This window comes from Sinohyriopsis cumingii, chromosome 8 (genome assembly GCF_028554795.1).
Source record: "Sinohyriopsis cumingii isolate HCF-2022 chromosome 8, ASM2855479v2, whole genome shotgun sequence".
NCBI classification, from domain to species: Eukaryota; Metazoa; Mollusca; class Bivalvia; order Unionida; family Unionidae; genus Sinohyriopsis; species Sinohyriopsis cumingii.
The window spans coordinates 89,454,763-89,479,216 of NC_142968.1; the positions used below are offsets into that span (position 1 = coordinate 89,454,763).

At 34.3% G+C, this 24,454-nt stretch overlaps 2 protein-coding genes across 3 annotated transcripts in view; one reads left to right on the top strand and one right to left on the bottom strand.

Moving 5' to 3' along the window:
* LOC149794111 (tyrosine-protein kinase Fer-like) overlaps nt 1-8,604 on the top strand; it is a 103,899-nt gene extending 95,295 nt beyond the window's left edge. The window contains exon 17 of the mRNA XM_089968089.1: nt 3,292-8,604. Coding sequence (XP_089824215.1) covers nt 3,292-3,452 — 161 coding nt within the window. The 3' untranslated portion in view covers nt 3,453-8,604. The remainder of the gene's footprint in view (nt 1-3,291) is intronic.
* An 8,292-nt stretch (nt 8,605-16,896) lies between these two features.
* Nucleotides 16,897-24,454, bottom strand: part of LOC149794112 (bifunctional coenzyme A synthase-like) — a 50,111-nt gene continuing 42,553 nt past the window's right edge. For both annotated transcript variants that reach the window (XM_089968091.1, XM_089968090.1), the window contains exon 9: nt 16,897-19,225. In XM_089968091.1, coding sequence (XP_089824217.1) covers nt 19,157-19,225 — 69 coding nt within the window. In that variant the 3' untranslated portion in view covers nt 16,897-19,156. The remainder of the gene's footprint in view (nt 19,226-24,454) is intronic.

Sequence of the window (24,454 nt, forward strand, 5' to 3'; positions counted from 1 at the left end):
TGGGAAACATTAAGTTTTCCATTTACCGATCTTCTGCCTCTAATGGCTACCGCTACTTTCTGGACTGGTCCCTTCCGCTTAGGACAATAGTGGGAGATATGACCCACTTCCTTGCAAATGAAACATTGCATGTCACTCCACTTCCCCTGGTTACTCCTACCAGATTTTTCAGGTTCCCTGGGTTTTCTGTCGTTGACCTGATTCCCACCTTTGACATCTCGCGTGATGACATTCTGCGAACCTCCCCGAGCTTCGGCAAACAAATCCGCCTGTGTGGCCATTTCATGTACATTTGTGAAGGATCTTTCCTTCAAGAATAAATATAACTCCTTGCCACAAGTTGTTAACAATTGGTCACGAAGCAAGAAATCGACAAGACCCTCAAATGTCTTGACGACTTTACCACATTCCACCCATCGCTGCAAATAATTGCAAGTCCTACTGACGAACTGTGTGAATGTTTCGCCTCTATCTGGTTTACTATACTTAAACTTCTTGCGAAACCCTTGCTCGGTTAGTTCATATTTCTTGAGAAGTGCCTCTTTCAACATGGGGTAATTGAGCGAATCGGCCGTGGATAAACGCGAATACACGTCTAACGCTTTACCTTTCAATAACGCGCTAAGATGGAGCGGCCAATCGTCTTTCTTCCATTTTTGTACCGTAGCATACCTCTCGAACCTATTTAGATAACTATCCATATTATCTTTATCGTCTTCAAATGGGGGCAATTTTGGACCTCTCAGTTTAACATCATGTTCCCCCTCTTTTTTAGCTTGCAATAGCTCAGAATTTCTTAGATGTTCCCTCTGCCGATTTCTATCTTCCATCTCTAAAGTTTCTAACCTTACCTGTTTTTCCCTTTCTAACTTCTCCCTCTTTGCTTCCCTTTCCCATTCTATCCTTTCCCTCTCAGCCTGTTTCTCTAGTTCTATCTTACCCTTCTCTAATTCTATCATTTCCTTCTGGGTTTCCCTTTTTTCCCTTTCTATTTGTTGTTCCCTTTCAAATTTTTCCCTTTCTAATTCCCTCTCAGCCTGTTTCTCTAATTCTATCATTTCCTTCTGGGTTTCCATTTTTTCCTTTTCTATTTGTTGTTCCCTTTCAAATTTTTCCCTTCTAATTCCCTCTCCTTTAATCTTTGGTCCCTCTCCCGGGCTTGTTCTTCACGAACGAAATTTCTAAGGGACTCCCCCTCATAACCAAACTGTTTCCCCAGTTCTACCAGTTCTTTCATAGAAGACATTTCAAAAGTTTGGTGGTGACCGACCTTAAAGTGCAGTTTTATACAAAACACGTAATTACCACAAACCGTATTTTCTTTCACGAAATGCAACAAAAATATTAAATAAAAAAAATAACGTAAAATTAGGTATCTACCTAACCTTGGTGCTTTGTCAAACGCATCTGAAACACACAAAAAGCATACAAATATAATAAAACAATTTCAGTGCTCTGTTATATCCGAAATGATCCCACTTCTGACACCATTTGTAACAAGATAACCGGGTGGGATATTTCGGATTAACAACAGAACACGTTTTGACGACACAGATATATGGTTTAATGTAGCGATTTATGTGAGTAGTGGATTATGAAGATGTGTGCGTATTTATAATCCAAATATTGGATCTATTTAACAAAAAACGCACAGTTTCAAAGATGAAAAAAATATACAAATAAATTTAGTTCAGTAACCCTAAAATACAGGATAAATGATTTCATAAATGATTCAATAATGGAAAGATGAATATAGTTCACTCAAATAGTAAACAATGTAAGTGTTTACACATAGTAAAAAAAATGTATTCGCTCAGGTAGCGAAATTATGTCACTAAACAAGAACGGATATACAATCTATCCTTCCAGTCCTGAATAATACACTGGGTCTTACTAACCCAAAATTAGCATACAGCTAAAAATACATGTGTGGAGATGCACTCCGTCACCCGTGCACCATATCCGCTCCACAGCTCCGACGAATCAATTTCACAACCAATATAGACTCCGGACCCTCGGAATACTATGATCACTTGAAATATTAGACCCTCCGGACCCCCTGGTCCTTTGACGGCTCTACAGCTGGGTCACCTTAGTCCCTCTGGACACTCCGGACGCTAGACATTAGACGCTCCGGCACCTTAAACGCTCCGGACACACGGACGTTTCTACCCTCTGACAACACCGGACACCCCGGATATTCCTACCATCAAAAACTCACTCAGCTGAAAATATACCCGATACAGTGTACTACACTTGATACAGACATAACGTAAGGACGTTATACATGGTAAGTTAAAAAGATTATATTATTATGGCAATTACAAAACAGAGGTTCAATAGTAAACTTAACCCTGCTTGATAAGACAACAGTAAACAATTCTTTTTAAAAAATGTAGCTTTACATTACCAATATAAGTCCTGCACTACGTCGCAACAAGAATAAAAAATGCACGCATTATGGTATGTAAAGAAAACTATAACAAACATGCAAAGGCAAATATGGTAATACACTAGTTATCACTTAAAACCCAAAAATTACCTACCCCTACAGCTGGAGTTGTGCGAATCCTTTTAGCAGGCCACTTGCTGACAAAACCATTAGTATTGTAAAGGTCCTTTACATGTAGTAACGTGTTTATACCTTTAGAATTTTCGTTATTCTTTATCAAAGGCACCTTGCACGTGTGGCATAGGACGAATCGTACTCACGATTTTGAAATACATAGACCATATTATAATCACCCTCGGGTATCGTTGTACAGAGAAAAGAAACGAAACCCGAGTACATGTATTTAATTTAACAACATTTACACCATTCCGTGACAGTATGGATATATCTATTACATAACATGGTGTTGTATATGTTGTTACCAGTAACATTCCCATGGTGCTAGACAATAATAATGTGTTTTAATATTATAATTCTGTGACATGAAATAATTTGGGCCTTATCATATTTTATGTAAATATGATAAATGGCAAATCTTGAGTGTTTAAGTGAAGGGAAATTTTTTATTAAGGGTTCTTATTATCCATGAGTTACCTGCAGGTAGTGACTTACTGTATTATTCAGTAACTTTTATAAATGTTATATCTGTTGATCATGATTTGCATCACTTTTTTTTACTATTGACTTACTTGATTTTGCTGGTACAATTTTACAGTGAGATACAATTAGTATGAATGTGATATCATACAGTAATTTTGTATTTGATCTTGCTTCGTACAGTTTCACAATATGATATCAGCTATATGAATGTGATGTGATACAGGTATTTCTCACTTCAGGTTACAGGATGCCTCCACCACAAGCCATTCCAGAACAAGTTTATGCGCTAACACTGAGGTGCTGGGAACGGGAACCTTCCAATCGACCCCATTTTGATGTACTTTACAAAGAACTTAAGGCTTTGTTAGATAAACCTTCCATCACAAACAGCTGGAACTAGCAAACAACATTCTCATCACCTTTCACTCTTTATACCTTAAATTCTTTTGAAAACCCTTGTCATATTACTGTAGTTGGAAATGACATGATACTGTGATCCTTTGATTTCTATTTTTTAAACTCTTTTTTTTCTGTGAAACCCCATGACAGAGTGAATTATTGTGCCATAGGATTTTGATCCCAAAGACAATTAGGCCAATTAGTGTAACCAAAGGCTACTCTGTTACCTTTGTGAAAATTCTGTTGATAAATTAATGAAGTATATTTGAGAACATCAACAATACTTAAGTTAAAAGACTATTTACCAGTCTAGAATGAAATATCTTGATCTGAATAGTGAAACCTCTATATATATCACGATGGTTGGGGTTCACAAACTACCAACATCGCATTTGCCATATTATGCAGTATCCACTCAGTTCAGTTAACTATCAACATCGCATATGCCATATTATGCAGTATTCAGTCTGTTCAGTTAACTACCAACATTGCATATACAGTATTATGCAGTATCCAGTCAGTTCAGTTAACTACCAACATTGCGTATACAGTATTATGCAGTATCCAGTCAGTTCAGTTAACTACCAACATTGCATATACCATATTATGCAGTATCCAGTCGGTTCAGTTAACTACCAACATTGCATATACCGTATTATGCAGTATCCAGTCAGTTCAGTTAACTACCAACATTGCATATACCGTATTATGCAGTATCCAGTCAGTTCAGTTAACTACCAACATCGCATATACCGTATTATGCAGTATCCAGTCAGTTCAGTTAACTACCAACATTGCATATACCGTATTATGCAGTATCCAGTCAGTTCATTTAACTACCAACATTGCATATACTGTATTATGCAGTATTCAGTCAGTTCACTGAAGAAAATATTGCATGTGAATTATGTCTGGTATGGAAGATGTGGAGTGGGGCAGGCATCAGGCACATAACAATGGACTTCATTGATGTATTTACCAACCTGATGCATATTATGTGAGAAATACTCATTATTACATATTGAATAATTATATTTTGGCTGAGAATATTCATTGGTCCATACATATATGTGTATAAAAAAAATTGTCAACTTAAGTGTACTGTTCAGCCCATCTCATTTTATCCATAATTGTAATTCAATTGAAAATGTGCACAAAGAAGCATAATTTATAGAATGTTTCTGCAAGACTACATTCAAATTCAAATGCTTAATTTCTTGCTATACACTCACACCAACTTAGGAAACATTGTATTTATTAAACATTCATATTTGCTGGACATGACCATTAGATTGATCTTGCTACCAAGAATAAAATGCATAAATCAGACATTGGGAGTCCTAGATAGAAACTTGTAGTTAGGCTTGAGAAATACTTGGACTAAAAATTCATTCAGGAAGTAGTGGTATTTACCTCGTAATGGGATGATTATTTTTTTGAACAGCTGTGTGGACGCTATTTGGGAGTATGCCTATTGATTTCATGGGTAGAGAGTGATATATAACAAAACAGGAGCCATTCCTTAAAAGACAAAGGAAACAAATAAATAAAATAAATCAAATAATAATTGAGTTTTATTTATAACTATGACTTTGTGATATTGCAGAGGAAAAATTATGAGTAATTTATTTAATTATAATAGCAAATCCCTCCCACCCCTACAACATAAATGGTCCTATTAGTGAGTGGTCCACAACACAGCTATATACAGGTAACTTTAGAATTACATTGGCATGGTGGTGATTTCTTGCTGCTTACTGACACAAATAAAAATTAGTAAGATGGGGGGATGTAGCAAAGACTAAAACTACCATTGACAATTTGGGCAATAAACTTGTTTCAGCAGATGTGTATGGTGGTTGATTGAGTATGCATTGTGGTCCCATAAGTAGATGGGGAGGTTGATTGATTTATAAATTTGGGTGAGAAACTTTCATTGACCTCTCCATTGTTTAGCATTTGGTTGAGTGTGCTAGATGATTGAGGAAACATCTGTTGACTACTGTCTAACCTGGACTAAGCAATGATTGTACACAGGATGCATTGAAGACAGTCACAAAGCAATGATTGTACACAGGATGCATTGAAGACAAACACAAAGCAGTGATTGTACACAGGATGCATTGAAAACAAACACAAAGCAATGATTGTACACAGGATGCATTGAAGACAAACACAAAGCAATGATTGTACACAGGATGCATTGAAAACAAAAACAAAGTAATGATTGTACACTTAATACATTGAAGTCACACACAAAGCAGTGATTGTACATGTGATGCATTGAAGAGATACACTAAGCAATGATTGTACACATGATGCATAGAAGACATACACAAAGCAATGATTGTACACAAAATGCATTGAAGAGAAACAAAGCAGTGACTGTACACAGGATGCATTGAAGACAAACAAAGCAATGATTGTACACAGGATGCATTGAAAACACACAAAGCAATGATTGTACACAGAATGCATTGAAGACACACAAAGCAATGATTGTACACAGGATGCATTGAAGAGATACACAAAGCAATGATTGTACACATGATGCATTGAAGACATACACAAAGCAATGATTGCACACAGGATGTATCAAAGACAAACACAAAGCAATGATTATAAACAGGATGCATTGAAGACATACATAAAGCAATGATTGCACACAGGATGCATTGAAGACAATACAGAGAAGACTTGGTGGCTTTATGGCTCAGTAACAATTAGGTGAAATCAGCTTTTCAGAGAGCTAACATATCTTTTTTAAATAAGCAAGATATTTTTTTCTGTAAGAATACAGTAAATCTTGACAATAAATCAAATTGTTATTTTGGCACTAAAGCTTATTATTACTTGAAAAATATGTGACTTGCACTGGCAGTAAAGAAGAACCATACATATTTATGGGTCAAAAGTTACAAGGCCAGTGTCACTTATTAAAAGAACAAAAATGGATTCCATATAATAACTTGCATTGTCCACCATCTACAGTTAGCAGACATTGTGGAAGGTTTGTACATTGAGTCAGGAAGAATCTTGTCAATTTTCAAAAAATCATGGTCACCATGGTTTCCACGAAATAACTTTTCTTCTTCCTTATCTACAAACTTTGCAGATAGCTCTCACTTGGTGTGTGGAACCTAGTTGGTTTTTTATAGTTAGTTTGATTGTCTGGAAGAAGAAAAATGGTTTCTACCTAATGACACAAGTTTGTCATCATATACCAGGACCAAACTTTGTGGATGGCTTTCTGTAGGAGTACGGGTAACTGGCTAACTAGTCGATTAAGCCCAAGTAGAAAGTACGGATAAGAAAGGCACATTAGGTATACTAATCATTGGAGTACCTTTATATAAAATATGCCAAAAAGTTGGTGAAATTAGCCAAAACAGGGTTTAAACCGATTGACCCTGGTTAGCAGAGGCAGAAAATATTTGACATATTTTGATTTTGTTTTTTAAAATATACCTTGAATTGTCATTTCATATGTACATTCCTGTAAATGGTCTTTTCCACTTTTGTATTGTTAAGTTTCAATGCATACTTCTTTAAGTTACTCACTGAACTCTGGTATAATGCCCTTATTAGTGATCTGAAATTGATTTTTCAGCACATCAGAGTAACCTTTCTTTAGGGTCATTTTGAGGAATTTGACCTATTAGAAGAAAAAATCATGTAAATATATCCTGTCATATAAATAACACATAATCTTTATATAGATAATAATCATTATCAAATTCATGAGGAGAAAATTGGAAACAATGAAATGTGTTTTTTAATCAGTTCTTGTGTCATATTAGCCACTAATTTTGACGTAAATATGGCATGCTTAGATCGTTTAATCAACCATTTGACGATTATTTTGTGTAGTCTTAAACTTTATAGTCTTTACATTAGATTGATCCAGTTGCTCTGTATTATCCGTACAGGGTAAAAACCAGGTCATTATATGTTACACAAGTGGACAAAACTCATTAATCAAGTTTTATATAAAACATATTAAGGTCACTTCTGGCACTTGTTTTTATCAGTAATGACAATATGGTCTAACTCAATCTTGTAAAAGCCATCAAAAATGACAGTATGGTCTAACTCAATCTTGTAAAAGCCATCAATAATGACAGTATGGTCTAACTCAATCTTGTAAAAGCCATCAATAATGACAGTATGGTCTAACTCAATCTTGTAAAAGCCATCAATAATGACAGTATGGTCTAACTCAATCTTGTAAAACCATCAATAATGGCATTATGGTGTAACTCAATCTTGTAAAAGCCATCAATAATGGCAGTATGGTCTAACTCAATCTTGTAAAAGCCATCAATAATGACAGTATGGTCTAACTCAATCTTGTAAAAGCCATCAATAATGACAGCATGGTCTAACTCAATCTTGTAAAAGCCATCAATAATGACAGTATGGTCTAACTCAATCTTGTAAAACCATCAATAATGGCATTATGGTGTAACTCAATCTTGTAAAAGCCATCAATAATGACAGTATGGTCTAACTCAATCTTGTAAAAGCCATCAATAATGACAGTATGGTCTAACTCAATCATGTAAAAGCCAGAACAGCAATTTTACTCTTCATGCTTCAAGAAGAAATATCAGATTAACTCTACATTAAAACAAACAGATTTGAGAATTTAATACTTCTTGCAAATCAGTCTCACTCATAATCCAGTCGTGTTTCCAACCTTTAGCTAAATATGTTACATTGATGACAATGATTTGTTACAAGATATTTGGAAAGTGATCTGTATATACAACCAATGCTTTGCATATTTTTTTGTAAAATTCAAAAAGTTCATAAAAATTTCTTAGAACAAATTTAAAGGGCAAAGTGCAAAGTACTGTTTACATTAGAGTGATTATATCATCATTTTATGTATTTGTGGGTCATGCTACCAGGCTGGGGGTGAAATAATCACACAAAACTGTATGTGTGCCTGAAAACATGACCAGGATGACAACCAAGATGCCTTAGATGTCAGCTGCAGTCACCTGTTTTTAGTGTTTGATGTTAAAAAACATTTTTGTGTATAATTCTCTCTCGGGACATGCTACCTATGTATAAAGGCCTTTTGACCATACTGTTACAAAAATAATGTGTGTTTTATTGATTATTTTATGAATACATTTGAAAGCGAATCTTTTATGTCCTTTTTTTTTTCAGTAAATGAGACCCATCTATTTTCAGTTACTATTAAAAAGCAGAATCTCACAACATACTGATGTTACTGCTGACATAGAATAAATGTAAAATTGTAAACTAAGTTAAATTGTTATAAAATGAAAGTACATATAACTGGTGAAAACACTTCTATCCTATCAAATGTTTGTGACACTTAGGCTCATAAACAAGTTCAATTTGTACAGGAAAGATAAACTCTGGAAACCCTGTAGCAGCATTGGAGAAACATACATACAGAAGCATTGCATCGTGCGCTAGAAAAAAATTGTATTTCAGGACATTTATTATTTATCACTGCGATGTAACTTCTTCCTCAAATCCTGACCTAGTTTGATCCTGTGTACAAATAAAAAAATGTCTAACCCCTTTGTAATAAAAAAAATGTCTAACCCCTTTGTAATGCAAAAATGTCTAACCCTTTTGTAATAAAAAAGACTCATGGACATTTTTCTCCAAATAAAAGTGCAATTTTTGGTTTAATTAACAAGTGGTTCAAGTAAAACTGCTGTACATATGGGCTAGACAGAGTATACTGTTAGTTATGCTGTTGGACCAAGTAAATACCATATATGCTAGATTATAAGTCCTGTCTGAATTTAAACTCCACAGATCCTGATGTCACTGCATAATGCACTGGCAGCTGTGGGTCTTTGCAGTTAAGAGCAATAAGTAGAACAAACATCATAGACCTTGATAAACAACAACAGCAGAACAGGGTCTATGTTGTTTGCAATTGGACTTCATTTATATGTGAGTATATTTAGTTCACAACTTGAATTGTCAGTACATGTCAATGTATAATTATTTTAGACACAAACTTTTTGCTTCTTTTAACTTTTAATTTGCATCAAAAAAGTTTTACAACTTAAACAATATCACTTGTTTAAAATATAAATCATCTTCTATTGTGCAGTGTTTTTCTTTGCTAAAAGGGTATATCATTTTGAATCATTAAATGTTGCAAGGTCTAGCTTCATTTTACTGTGACATACCAAAATGACAGCTTTCAAAATGTTGTCTCCCTTTTGTGCTACATCCAACTTCTTGTGAGGTAATTCAACGTTTCACAGGCAAAAGGACATTGTCCAAGCAAACGGCACTGAGAGAATGAATAAGGACATCGTCCAATAAAACGGCCTGGAGAGAATGAATCAGGACATTGTCCAATAAAACGGCATAGAAAGAATGAATAAGGACGTTGTCCAATAAAACGGCATAGAGAGAATGAATAAGGACATTGTCCAAATAAACGGCATAGAGAGAATGAATAATTAAATGAATAAGTAAAAACATTAATGAAATGAATGAATTCATATTAACTCTGTGATTCAAAGTACCATGGCATCTATATTTTTATAAAACTGCCTTCCCTGGGTACCATATATATTTTAATGGAACAGCCCTAACCATATCAACCTGTTTGCATGTTTATTTTCATCAAATCATATAAACTGACAGCTCAGTTATTAATTTATAACTTATTCATTATTCATTCATTGATAAGAACATTCTAAATTGCATCTATGGGTGAGTACCCTACTTTAAAAGTGCCTTCCCTGTATGTTTTAATGGAACAGCCCATATAAAAATGTTAGCAGTTGAAGAGAAATGCTGTTTCACCGTCAAATTATAATGAAATTAAAATGATACTTTATAACTTTAATAAAACAATCAATGAGCGTGACTTTTTTGTCTACAAAGCTGCATTCTCTTTTGTATTTCATGAAGACTACACTTATACTTACTGCATTTTTCACACAAATTAAATAAAAATAAGAATAAAAGATTTTAAAAATTAAATAAATTTATCATCCAGTTAAGCATTCAGTGTTTTGCAGGAATTTTTACATTTTTCATAATATTGTCAAAGAATACCCTCAAAAAATGTAACATTCTCAAAAATAAATTATCTTGATAAAATGAAATTTAGGTGATGAATGAATGTGACCTTTTGCCATGAAAACTTATTTTAGATATGATTGATCAAAATGATTTTCTTTTTAATATTATTTTATGCAAATTACTCTGAGGGAACATGCTTGAGCTACTCCCATTCCCATTTAAAAAATAGCATTTTCCTTTTTCCAAAACTGAATTAATCATTTTCATTACTGTATAAACACCTAAGTTGAGTCCAACTGCAAACATCGACTGTGGCCTGCAGTTCGTTAAGAATAATTTATAAAACAAATAAATTGTTCTTGATCTGTCAGTGTATTTGACAATGGCTGATCATGATCAATGTTTGCAGTTGGACTCAACTTAGGTGTTTATATTATTATTGATTAAATGTAGTTTAAGTAATACACAGTGCATCCTTATCTGGCCCCTTGCTGGGCCCCTCTTTGTCTGCTATGGTTTCTCTGCCCAGACATGATGTCATTGCAGCCAATATATGTTAATAAGCTAGTAACTAAATTTAGATACATTGTCATGTTGAACCAATCAGATGACTGAGTTGGAGCATGTGATCAAACATTGTGTCAGTTAGGGCGTCAGTCATATAGCTACATGTCAGACACTATAGTCATGATAGTAGGGCTGTCAGACATTCTGTAGCCACAATTTTTCATGAGATACTAAATATTGTTAGCATCATGATCTTTAATGATCATGACATTAACAACCCAACAAACAATTATCAATCTGTGAAAAGAATAATACACCACTAACAATTTAAGGACAAACGATTTTTTTTTTTTTTTTTACAAATCCATGAGCATTGATATCTATGAAAATATATAAATTGTTGATTGTTTAAACATACTGTAGTTCTTGTATTTATAAATATTGTTATGGTTTCATTTTATTAACATTAATGAAAATGTTCTTCAAAATTTTATGTGATAATTATGCTTTGTTTAGAATCATTATTAGCTTTATTAACTGAAATGTATGTACATGATAAAATTCTTATCATACTTGTAAATAGTATACATTTACACAAATACATTAGAAGAAATTTTAAAATTTTCAAGCTTAATATGGTATAGTTTATCAGAGGAAAGCAATATGCTTATGCAAATATCTTTTTATATAAAGGATTGTGGATTGTAACATTTCTACCCTTGTTTTTGTTCATTTTTGTAGTCCTATGTAGCAGTTTTAAAATTAGTATTTTTATGTATTCAAGGAAATGACTCTGATAATTGTCTAGCATGCAGAGCATGTTTTTTGTTCTCTTTGTATTATAGCTATTATTATTCTTCTTTAGTTCTACTGGTCATAGACGAGAAGAACATAATGAATGGCCTTTTGTCCAGTGTCTGGTGTCCAGCTATGATCAGTTAGTACAGGTTCTTTATGTTAAACCTGATAAGCTACTGCTAGGATTGCCATGAAACATATTCATCATAAGGTCTAGTTGGCCCTTGTGAAATTGGTGCTCTTCAGACATCCAGTATGACCATCAAGGCAGCCATCATGAAATATGATCACTACTACTCCAAAACAGATGGTGATATAGACATGGTTTGAGTTTCTTCATTCACTAAAAAATTTCTTACAGTGTCTAGTTGGTCCTAAATAGATTTTGTGGCCTTCATACATGCCACCATGGTGACCATCAAGAAAATCTTTTTATTGTTCTTTCACTAACATGTATGATCACATCTCATTGGTCAGAAATCAGAAATGAAAGTGGTGTCGATCAGACCTCCAACAAATCTGCCAGGGTAGCCATTTTGAAAATCTTGTTATACCTACTTCTTCTGAGCAGATTGTCAGTTAGTAGGCTTTCACTAAAACAATTTGTACAGCATTGAAAAATCATTGAATTTGAGTAGTTACATTTTAAAAAAACTCATTTTCCAGAAAGTTGGTTATAAATTTGTTGAAATGGCTTTGAATTTTGCCCAAAACTCCTTAAATTAATCAGAGGGAATGCAAAATTTTGGAACTGATTAAAATATTGTTTGCTGCCACCTAATGAAACCTATCAAGTACATCAAAAAGTTTGGTTGCTTTGTGGGGGTCAGGAAGCCAGATATATATCAGGATTCCTGACCCCCCCCCCCCCCCGAGTGCAACCCCCCACAGACATGCACACACATATATATATATATATATATATATATATATATATATATATATTTGATCAATGTAGTTTTTACCAGAACATTTAATTTTGTTACATTTTTTTTTAATGGGTTTGAATTGCACATTTATATTTAAGTGAAGCTACTTATGTTGTAGGCCCATTATAAGATGGGTTCAGTTCTTTGCCATAATCAAACAACTAAGGTATTGTTTTCAAAATACAAATTATGCAAAATGTCTTTAGATTAACTGGCCAAACTACTTGACCAGCTTAAGCCATTGTACCACTATGACGCACACCAGCATACGCCTTGATGTCACACTATGCATTATTTTTTTTAGTCTGTGCCTTAGGGTAAAAATAAGAACATTTAGAGAATCATTCAATTCTGTACTTTACCAGAATCTGAGGTTATTTCATGCATTCTTAAAGATACATGATTTTCTGCCATTCAGCGGGTTTTTTCTCTCCTGCCTATGATAAATAGTAATCTCTGTGCCCATCCTTAGCTTGATGCATTGTACAACACAAATTCTTTAGTGCAACTAGTCAGCAGTGTTTGATAGATTTCCAGGCAGTTTTGCAAATATTATAATCATTGCATTAAGATGAACATATTATCTGTGTTCCTACTATTTGTACAAGAGTTAATGTCCATCTTGACCTAACTGCAGTGCTTAATACGATCTTCTAAATGCAGCTAATCGTATGACTAATTGCAGTGCTTAATACGATCTTCTAAATGCAGCTAATCGTATGACTAATTGCAGTGCTTAATACGATCTTCTAAATGCAGCTAATCGTATGACTAATTGCAGTGCTTAATACGATCTTCTAAATGCAGCTAATCGTATGACTAATTGCAGTGCTTAATACGATCTTCTAAATGCAGCTAATCGTATGACTAATTGCAGTGCTTAATACGATCTTCTAAATGCAGCTAGTCGTATGGCTAATTGCAGTGCTTAATACGATCTTCTAAATGCAGCTAATCGTATGACTAATTGCAGTGCTTAATACGATCTTCTAAATGCAGCTAGTCGTATGGCTAATTGCAGTGCATAATACGATCTGCTAAATGCAGCTAATCGTATGACTAATTGCAGTGCTTAATACGATCTTCTAAATGCAGCTAATCGTATGACTAATTGCAGTGCTTAATACGATCTTCTAAATGCAGCTAGTCGTATGGCTAATTGCAGTGCTTAATACGATCTTCTAAATGCAGCTAATCGTATGACTAATTGCAGTGCTTAATACGATCTTCTAAATGCAGCTAGTCGTATGGCTAATTGCAGTGCATAATACGATCTGCTAAATGCAACTAGTCATACAGCTAACTGCAGTGCATGATACAATCATCTCAATGCAGCATATGGCTAATTGCAGTGCTTAATACGATCTTCTCAATGCAGCTAGTCATATGGCTAATTGCAGTGCATAATACGATCTGCTAAATGCAGCTAGTCATACAGCTAACTGCAGTGCATGATACGATCATCTCAATGCAGCTAATCATATGGCTAACTGCAGTGCATCATACGATCTTCTCAATGCAGCTAGTCATATGGCTAATTGCACTGCATAATATGATCTTCTAAATGCAGCCAGTCATATGGCTAATTGCAGTCCATAATACAATCTGCTAAATGCAGCTAGTCATACAGCTAATTGCAGTGCATGATACGATCTTCTAAATGCAGCTAGTCGTATGGCTAATTGCAGTGTATGATACGGTCTTCAGAATGCAGCTTGTCCTGTTAATTGTGGATATTAGATGCTTTTGTTTGGCAGAAAATGACATTTTCATTTGTTACTGTACTTACAATGTCAATAACACTTGCTTATAAATTAAGCCCAGCTGCAAGCAACATAGACCCTGATATGTCACTGATCAGGGTTTATTTTGTTTGTTCGACTGATTAAAAAGAAAATAATGGTTTCATGACTAAGTTTAACTTGAGACTTGCACACCTTTAGCAAAAATATCAAGGTCATTGAAACCCATTGTTTAATAATATTCCAAGTCAGCCATGCTCTACACAGATGAAGGACATGTGCTATTCACTGTACTCTTGAGTGTCTCAAAAGTTTGAATTTCATAATCACATCATCACTGGTCAGTATCGAAATGGGTGTTCATGACACTGAAATTCAGATTCTGGTCAGGATTTAGTATCCTTTCCCTTTTACATGTAGTGTCAGTTCTTTTCAACAGTTATTCATCTATAAGCAAATATGCACAGAATCTCCTGCATTAAAACAAATTTGATATATGAAGCAGCTTTAAAATGTGTAAATCTTATGTGACTGCATTACACTTCAATCCATTCCATCAATACAATGGATCCTTAGTTCTAGCATTTTAATAAAGACACCTCATGGTTGTATGAAAGATTTAAATTCCTATTTAAATTAATGGGATAATAAAGTCCATTATAACAATCAACCATGCTGTCCATTTTAATTAGCTAGAACTCACATAATCTTGAATAAGTTGTGACAGCTAGGGAAAATATCATCATGTGTGAGGGCAATTAATCAACTCATCACAAGAAAGTCAGTCATCATTTCAATTTCTTTTGAGGTAGATAAAGAATCGAGATTTGTAATCATTATTTCAATTTCCATTCCTTTTTTTCTGGCAAATAACCTTGTTATCACATGATCTGATCGATACCATGTAAGTTTGTAAATTTTATCATCATCATCCAGGTGTGCATATCCACAGATCACTTTGCTCCCACAATTTTATGACTGAAGGCAGTGTATGATGCAATCTTGTTTGCACATCTTTTCCTACAAGTTTTTATTTTTAGAATGCCATTAAACTTGATTAGATTGCCATTAAACTTGATTAGTTATTGTCCTTCTTGACCAAGCAACTGAGCACAGTGTAGGACACAATCTTATGTTTGCAACTAGTCTCAGCTTTTAATGGGTTGCCAGCTTGCTAAATGTTATGGTCACCATCTTAAGATGTTACTGTCAACAAATTTCGATAAGAGTTATTGCCCCTTTTTCTTGTAGCTTCACGCTGTGCATGACAAATTTTTTTAGTACAGTTGTCCCTGCAGTTTTTCATGGACTGCAATGAAACTTGGTATGGTCATAATCTAAGATGTGCATATTTTAAAATAATCAGTGTTCCTGCAATTTTTACGAGTCACTGCCCATTTTGCAGCTGAATGCAGTTTAGGATAGAATCTTGTGAACAACTAACGAATGTAAGTGGATTTGCATAAAACTCGCCAAATGTTAGGATTATCCTCATATTGACAAATTATGGTGATCCAATCAATCATCATTACACTTTGTACACGTTATTGTCATAATTTGACAAATTACTGTTCTCCAACAATGTTTGTCGCAGTTATTGCCATTGTCTTGCAAATGAATGACAAATCTTATTATCTAGTCCATGCAGTTTTTCATGGAACACTGAAATACATGTCATGGTCATCATCTTTAGGTATGTACAAATTGTATCAGAGTTATTGCACTTTTTGTCCTGCAGCACACCAGAATTTTGATTTCAACTGTTTGTAATAGATTGCTGTGAATCTTCTTACATATTATAATAATAATAATAATAATCTAAGATGCACTTGTTGACATATCTTTTGGCTTCTGTGATTTTTATAAGAGTTATTGATTTCCAGCTTTTGCGAATGCAAGTACTCTTGCTGTTTTTAGATTGCTGTGAACTTAGTACATATTGGTCTTCATCAGAAGATATGTTGACCAGCCATTATACCTGGAGTATTTTGAAAATTAACCTTATTTCAGCAATGATATAGCCAAAAAAAATGTTTTATAATTGCAGTTAAAACCAATATGCATTCATTTTGTTTGACACTGTTTGGAGCACACTGGAAATAAACTGCTCGAAAAACACAACAGCAACATGATCTTAGAACAGCTCATGAGCAATGATGTAAGCTTGAGGATAAGTTTGGGACAATTGACTGGTGATGGCCTTTGTGTGTTAACCAACATTTACATCCAAAAATGTATCTGGGCCATAGCATTCTTTCCATAATAATAAAACATTTTTGTATCAGTCTTTGTATCATTGTAGATATGAAAACATTGTATTTTTCTTAGTTTCATCAATATTATTGCAGTAAAGATACATACAATGGCTGGAAAATATGAATTTTAAAATAGTAATCTTGAAGAAAATCATGTGAAAAAGATAAGACATTCATATCAGATTTTCATTTATTGTCAGTATGGTAGTTTTCTTCATTTAACAATCAATAGTTGTATAACACAATTTTTAAATCAATTACTCTAAGTAGTTTAAGATTGTTTGCCTTTACAGATCAGTTACATCTCACCTCTGTCTGCATTGGTTTTTGTCTTGTGATAGGCTAGTGTAGATATATGAGAAAGCATGCCAGTAGCTTGCTGTTGATCAGTGGTTCTTCCCAGAGTTTTTGCATGTTCTTCCTAAACCAAATAAACTGGCTGCCAAATACAGCTTATCCTGTGTTGAAAAATGTCATGAGGCCCATAACAACAACAGCAATTAACTATCAACTTTATAATCTGAAAAACATGTACATGTCTGCATAACAGAAATTTAAATGCATGTACTTGGTAAGTCATATCCACCCTTCTACAGCTCAAAAATCTTATTAATAAACTATGTTACATTTTGACATTTGTTTTCTTTATCGCTTTCAGACCTATGTTGAAACATCTGTTTTCAAGATAGAAACAATTTTAATGCACAAGCCCATACAAGGTCCAGGACGAGAAGCCTGTGAAAACATCCTGCACAATTTTTTTTGTATGAAATGGATTAAAACCAACATAATTATACTAATACAGTAACATTTGTGAGGTTGTAGTTCCCTAAGGTATTATGATTGGATTATGTATTTAAAGAAGAAATGGTCTTATCTTTAATTCCTGAGCATAATTTTCACATAGTAGAGCATCAGTCCCTTTGACAGGAGTTATGTTTCCTGATTGCTTATCCTCCTAGCTTTGATTTCTACAGTATAATTCTACAAAGGATTAATGGATTTCAACACAGTTTGACATGTGGCTTTATACTGATAAGTTCACTTTCCACTATTCTTAGATGTCATTTACAAGAGTTGTGCAACCTGATTTCCCATCCTCCTGATTTACACCGGACTGCTTTACCAAGTTTATCTGGCTTTAAAAAAAAATGTTCAATGCAATGGTATGATTTTGAGACCTTGAACAAAGATGTGCAGCAGTCCACATTGACATTTGGAGCCGTTATATCCCTTGAGCACCCTGACAAGTATTTCCTGGGCAAATGTTTGTTTGTTTTTTTAAAATATTCTATGAATGATGAAAACAAAAAACAAATATAGATATGCACAAGCCTGAAGAAAAGAATAACAAGTTAAAATTTTCCTCCAAACTATAATTTTTGCTTTAATTAATACTTAGCATGTAGGTAGATCTTATAAGATACATATGAATTCAGTGAACCTCTACCCATGATACGAGTTTGATATCTGGTTCAAGGTCAGTGGCCATGAGGAAGATTTCTGTCCTTTTCTTGTGAACATATGAATTCAAACAAACAAAAATACTTGTTATAAAATTTGATACCTCTTATGTTTATCTACTATCTGTGATGATTGAAACATTCTAGAAAAACAGAACATTGTGAATTTCTCAAATTACTTTCAGCCTGCAGAGTGTCTATCTCTTTGTTTTACTACTTATGGTAGTGTACTGTGGTGGATACACTCAGTTTATACATTATTTATTCTTTACTTTATTCTGTGTTTAGAAAAAAATAATGATGAAAATTCCAGTTACTTTATTATATAAACCTCTAAGTAATATGCTTGACATGTGGACTCAATCTGGTTGAAATACCTCAATGGTTTTAAAGTTATGCTCTGGAAATGAAAATATTTATGAAAGACAGATGGACACTAGTATTCCCCATGTATTATATAACTGATGAGATAAACACTTTATTATGAATTTGCATATATAATGAATCCAATAATGATTTGATTTACGCAACATTTCATTATGACGATACCCATGCTCGAAAAACTCTATCAATCCATCAAACTTCTACTCCTCACACCTGTTTCTTTCCCTCTTTTGGACTCTTTGAATCTTAGTATAATCTACAATCTTAACCATAAGCACTTAATTGGATTTCAATGATTGGGGCAGAACATCACTTGGTACAGAACACTGAAATCATAGAAAAAAACATTGTTCCAAATATATTATTAGTTGCTGTAATAATAAAATATTTATAGAGTTTATGTGTCTAGGTTGTAATGCACAGCAATGGTAACACCTTTTTATTTCACTGTGTTTATTTGTACGAGCTTGCAAAATTTTATTACACATCTTTTAATCACTAAATGCCCTGTGAACAAGCTAAAAACAGGATGGATTGTATGGGTGTACACACATGTGCTTTGAACCCTGAACACAAATGCAAGGGAAATTCACATCCTTGGCCTGACTTCATCTGGCTTACAAAGTCTCTGCTGTAAATGTTTCCAGGCTCGATCAATCTGAAATCAAAATGTATCAATTTAAGTTCTGAGAATTATCAACCTTCATGATACTCTTCAAGAGCTATAGTGTAAAACATGTGTACATGTTTACACAATAAAACATATGTATAGATGTTGACACATTAAAACATGTATATATGTTTACAAATTAAAACATGTATACATGTAAATGTTTATACATACAGAACTTTAAGTGTTGTTTATCTCTGGTGCTAACTGTTACACATTTAAAAAAGAAAATTGCATGAGGAAAGATTCTTATCAAATTTTGAGAATTGCTTTGCTACAATCACAAATGAAGCAAAACTACAAGTCCTGTTGAAAATAATGGACTGTTTTATCAATTTACTAGGTCATAATGTACAATAAAGCAAAACTTTATAGGTCTTTATTTTGTAAATCCAAATTACAATACTATTTCAACTTGATCAGCAGCAAAGTATAGGAGACTAATCCAATTAATTATCATAGAAATAAGGAGTCTGTATAACTGAGCTCCTAAGGGGACCAAAAATTTAGGTCATATTAGGCTTTGTCCTCTTCCCAAGTGCAAGCCATCCACAAAGTATGATCCAGGTATGTACTGTCAAACAAATATTATTATGATTCTCTTAGTAACCTTGACATCTGACCCCGTGAATCCAAAATCGATAACATTCTTTCTTACCCCATGTTCTAGCCATCCAGGAAGACTGTTTGATGGTGGACAAATTTAAATTATTATGCAGAAACCACATTGGTAACTGATGGATGTATGGATAGACAGAGGAACAGTATCAAACCATTATACATTCCACCTTCTGGCAGGGATTTAAAAAGACATTAAACTTTCCTATTTATATATCATACAGACAATAATAACAGTATATACAGAGAGAAATGCTTCTGAGATACCACTATAATTAAAGCCCCATCTCAGCTAAATGGCTACCTATATACTGGATGCACTTCAGTTTAAGCATAAAGAAATAAACAAACAAGGCCACTTGCATTTGTGGAGAGGTATGTGAAGGCCTTTTTGCAATGTGCCATTCTCAGAGAAATATAATTTGTAATAAAAATTTCCTTTTCCATGGAAACATTACCATTAAAAGAACAGTTGAGTTGTAAGAGCATCCAACCTCTACCCTGGTAACCTATTGGAGGATGAAATGATACAGATCCTCATGAAAGACCACTGTCCTAACAGTGACTGCACAACCGAGGGATAAATGTGATATTGAACAAAATTAATCACTGAGTTCATGTGATTCTCTCCAAAACTAAAAGGGTTGAACTCCTTTCTGAGCAGGCTTTCTTTATAAAAGCCAAACATGAAGGAGAAGTCTATCCTTGCAGGGGCTGAAGAGCTGCAATCTTGGCTGCTTGAGTAGGTTGGAAGACATCTTGCTCTTCCTGGGAATATTTATTGTGTAACAGTGCTATACCATGAAGGCTAAGGTCTATAAAACATGACCATGTTTTAGACCGAACTGTGTTATAACAAACTAAGTCAGTTAGCTAAACAAAAATGATACATGTACAAAAATAAAATGGCTGGGAAAGGGGGAGTAATAAAAACAGGTGCAAAAATACATGCTTTTGATGTGTGTTTGTGATTTGGATTTTTAACATAGCTTTAAAGAAATTTCAGTCATATCACTACAATGTCTGCAGTGTGGCAGTTTATAGTGATGCCTAGCACTGAGGCATCATGTCACAGACATGTAGCATGATGTCCCACCCAGTCACATTATCCTGACACCAGGTTGACCAGTCCTAACACTAACCTCTTAATGCTGAGCACCAAGTGAGGCAGCTGTTAGTACCATTCTTTGGTATGATTCGGCCGGGGATTGAACCCACAACCTCCCACATCTGAGGCGGACATTCTAACCACTAGGCCACCGGAGCGGTCACGTGCTTTTGAGTAAATGAAGATTAAACTAGTCTGAAATACACTTTTACATTGTCAACTTATATTTGTGTAGTACACTTGTACATTGACAACTTATATCTGTGTAGTACACTTGTATATTGACAACTTATATCTGTGTAGTACACTTGTACATTGACAACATATACGTGTAGTACACTTGTACATTGACAACTTATATCTGTGTATTACACTTGTACATTGACAACTTGTATCTGTGTATTACACTTGTACATTGACAACTTGTATCTGTGTAGTACACTTGTACATTGACAACTTATATCTGTGTAGTACACTTGTACATTGACAACTTGTATCTGTGTATTACACTTGTACATTGACAACTTATATCTGTGTAGTACACTTGTACATTGACAACTTGTATCTGTGTAGTACACTTGTACATTGACAACTTATATCTGTGTAGTACACTTGTACATTGACAACTTATATCTGTGTAGTACACTTGTACATTGACAACTTGTATCTGTGTAGTACACTTGTACATTGACAACTTGTATCTGTGTAGTACACTTGTACATTGACAACTTGTAGTACAATCCATAATGCATTAAGTACTGTACATGTATAAGAATAATTCCTGAATTCAAATACAGATCACAAGTTACAAAATTCATGTCTCAGTAACATCTCATTAGAAAACACAAATAACTTATATAAAAAAATGGTAGTCTTCATTTGATCTATATCCCATTATCAACAAACAAGTCTCACTAAACAATTAACTATGAATGGTAGTTTACATGCTATGTACTTAAAATGGCCTAAATTTTGGACAGCTGGAGACAGTTATATCTTGCCAAGGCTTCCCAGGATTGAGGCTACTCTTAGGGAAATGAAAACATGAACAAATTAAAAAGCAAATTGATGGCCACATATCTATGTTTCAAAAGATTGGAAATTTAAATTGTGTTTTATGCTGCCATTGGTAGCAGTTGTAAGTATAAATGTTTTTCCTGCAAAAAGGAAACTTTCATGGAACAATAAACGTCTTCTGGTAACTTTGGAAATTGCAATAATCGATCAGATTCCATTGCATTTATTTAAGTTTGGTGCTGACTTCTATTGATGAAAGGTGCTTGCTTTGATTGAAGATCGTAGTCGGCTTGCTTTTATGAAAGGTGCATGTGTTATTGAAGTCACCACCAATGAACAAATTTGGATGACCAAACAAAAGACTGTTTGTTATTCTGGTGGCAACATCAAATAATTGCAGAAATTTTTCTTTGAAGTCGCAGAAAAACTATATTTTCTGGGTACATTTTTAAAAAAACCTAGCGTTGTTTGGTCAATTGTAGTCATTCATGTTCTTGCCTTCAAAGGCTGATCAACTGTAGCTAGTCCAGTAGCATCAATATTCGAGTGTATCACAGCAGAGTGCTCAGGCCAGATGTCAGCATAAGGGGATTGTGATATGATGATGCACTGTTAAGAGAGTTTGTTAATATGAACAAATTATTTGTTTATGTAACAGTAGATAGATTCCAGTGCATTTTATATCCAAGTTTGTGGCATCCTTTCATGGTGCATTTCAATTTCTTCACTCCAAACCAAAAATTGTATATACAAGTTCAAACAGCTACCTATGTTGTCACACACAAAAAGTCACCAGACGGTATATTTTGCCACCAATGTGTGGAAAAAAATAGCAATTTGTGACATTAGTGAAGCCCAAAGCAATCCCTGAGTAAACTTTGTACACATTACTTTTCCTACTTTTAAGAAGATTTTTTTTTGTGTACAAGAGCCACGACATGATCATCTTGTATTAGAATTCATTCACCAAAATGACAGTAAGCCTCTTTTTGTACTTTTAAGAAGAAAAAATATTTCCTCATGTACAAGAAAAATATATGCATATGATACTTCGGGAGTCACACTACAATCATGTTATATCCAAATTCATGTTATAATGGTGCGTGCTATAGTGCGGTCCCACTGTTTTGCAAGGTTGAGTATGTCACTGACCCAGGAATTATCCCATCTAAAAGGGATCACTACAATAACCTTGCAAATCTCTACCAGGGGACTGGAACTGTTCCGACAGTGCAAATACCAGTGCTGATTAGCTGGATTGAGAACTGTTAAATAATGGCTAACACCAACAGGCTGTAAATCGATTACCCTATTATGTCAAAATGCTGAAATGTGCACTTTTCCCAATGTTAAAAACCACTGGCAAAGAAATATTACTGCAAGTTCAACAAAGTTTTGAAATAAGAGTGTGAAGGTGAGTACCAAAGGTCTTGAGTTTGTAATGTGTGTTTCATTCAAGGTGGATTTTAACATGATAGTACAATAGGATGAAATTATATCACCAAGCATATGCAGACAATATCTCATAAAAAACAATGATTTTTCTGTAACAAATATACCCACTCTAAAGGTCTAATTTGAGACTGGATCAATGGAGGATAAAGTGTCATTTGTAGAGAATTTTCTTGCAAATTTTGTGGCAGAGTACAATTTACCATTTTGCTCAACTGGTTAAAGTTGTTTTCCAGATTCAGAGATTGCACAGAAATTTTTGATGACAGTGTATAACAAACCCATTACTTAGATCTTATCTCTCCAATGGGACAGAAAGGATGAAAATATTTCAGAAGTTTAGTGTCATGGCAATTTGAGTACATACGATGGCAATCTGAGGTTCTGGATTCAATCCCAGGCAGAGTCATACCAATGACTTATAAAAATAGTACAAAGAGCTGCCTTGCTTGGTGCTCAGCATTAAGAGGTTAATGCTAAGACTGGTCGGCCTGGGTGTCAGGATAATGTGACTGGGTGGGACATGATGATACATGTCTGCGGTATGATGCCCCATTGCTAGACATCACTATAAACTGCCACACTACAGACATAATAGCAATATGACTAAAATTGTTAAAGCTATGTAAACAAAATTGAAATCATCAGAGAAGGGGAAGATCAACGGGAGGGGAAATGAGTGAACAAGATTCTTATTCCCTCCAAAACAACTTAGATCACCCATTTGTTGCCCAGAAACAAGTCTATTGGAGCCTTGAAAATGAAGTCTGACCCTTCCTTTGATATTGCTGATGGACATCATAGACTGAGAGTCATTGTCTATATTTTGGAGCTTTTGGGGTTTGTTTGTTGTTCCAAAAGTGATATGGCTTTCTCCAAGACAAAATACAGAAAAAGATGTCTCATCACATTAAATTAAGACTGTTATAAGTCATAAGGGAGTCAGCCATAGAATGATGCATAGCCCTAATAATCCCATTGCTGATGTTGCCTATTGACTTCATACATGCTCACTGCCTGAT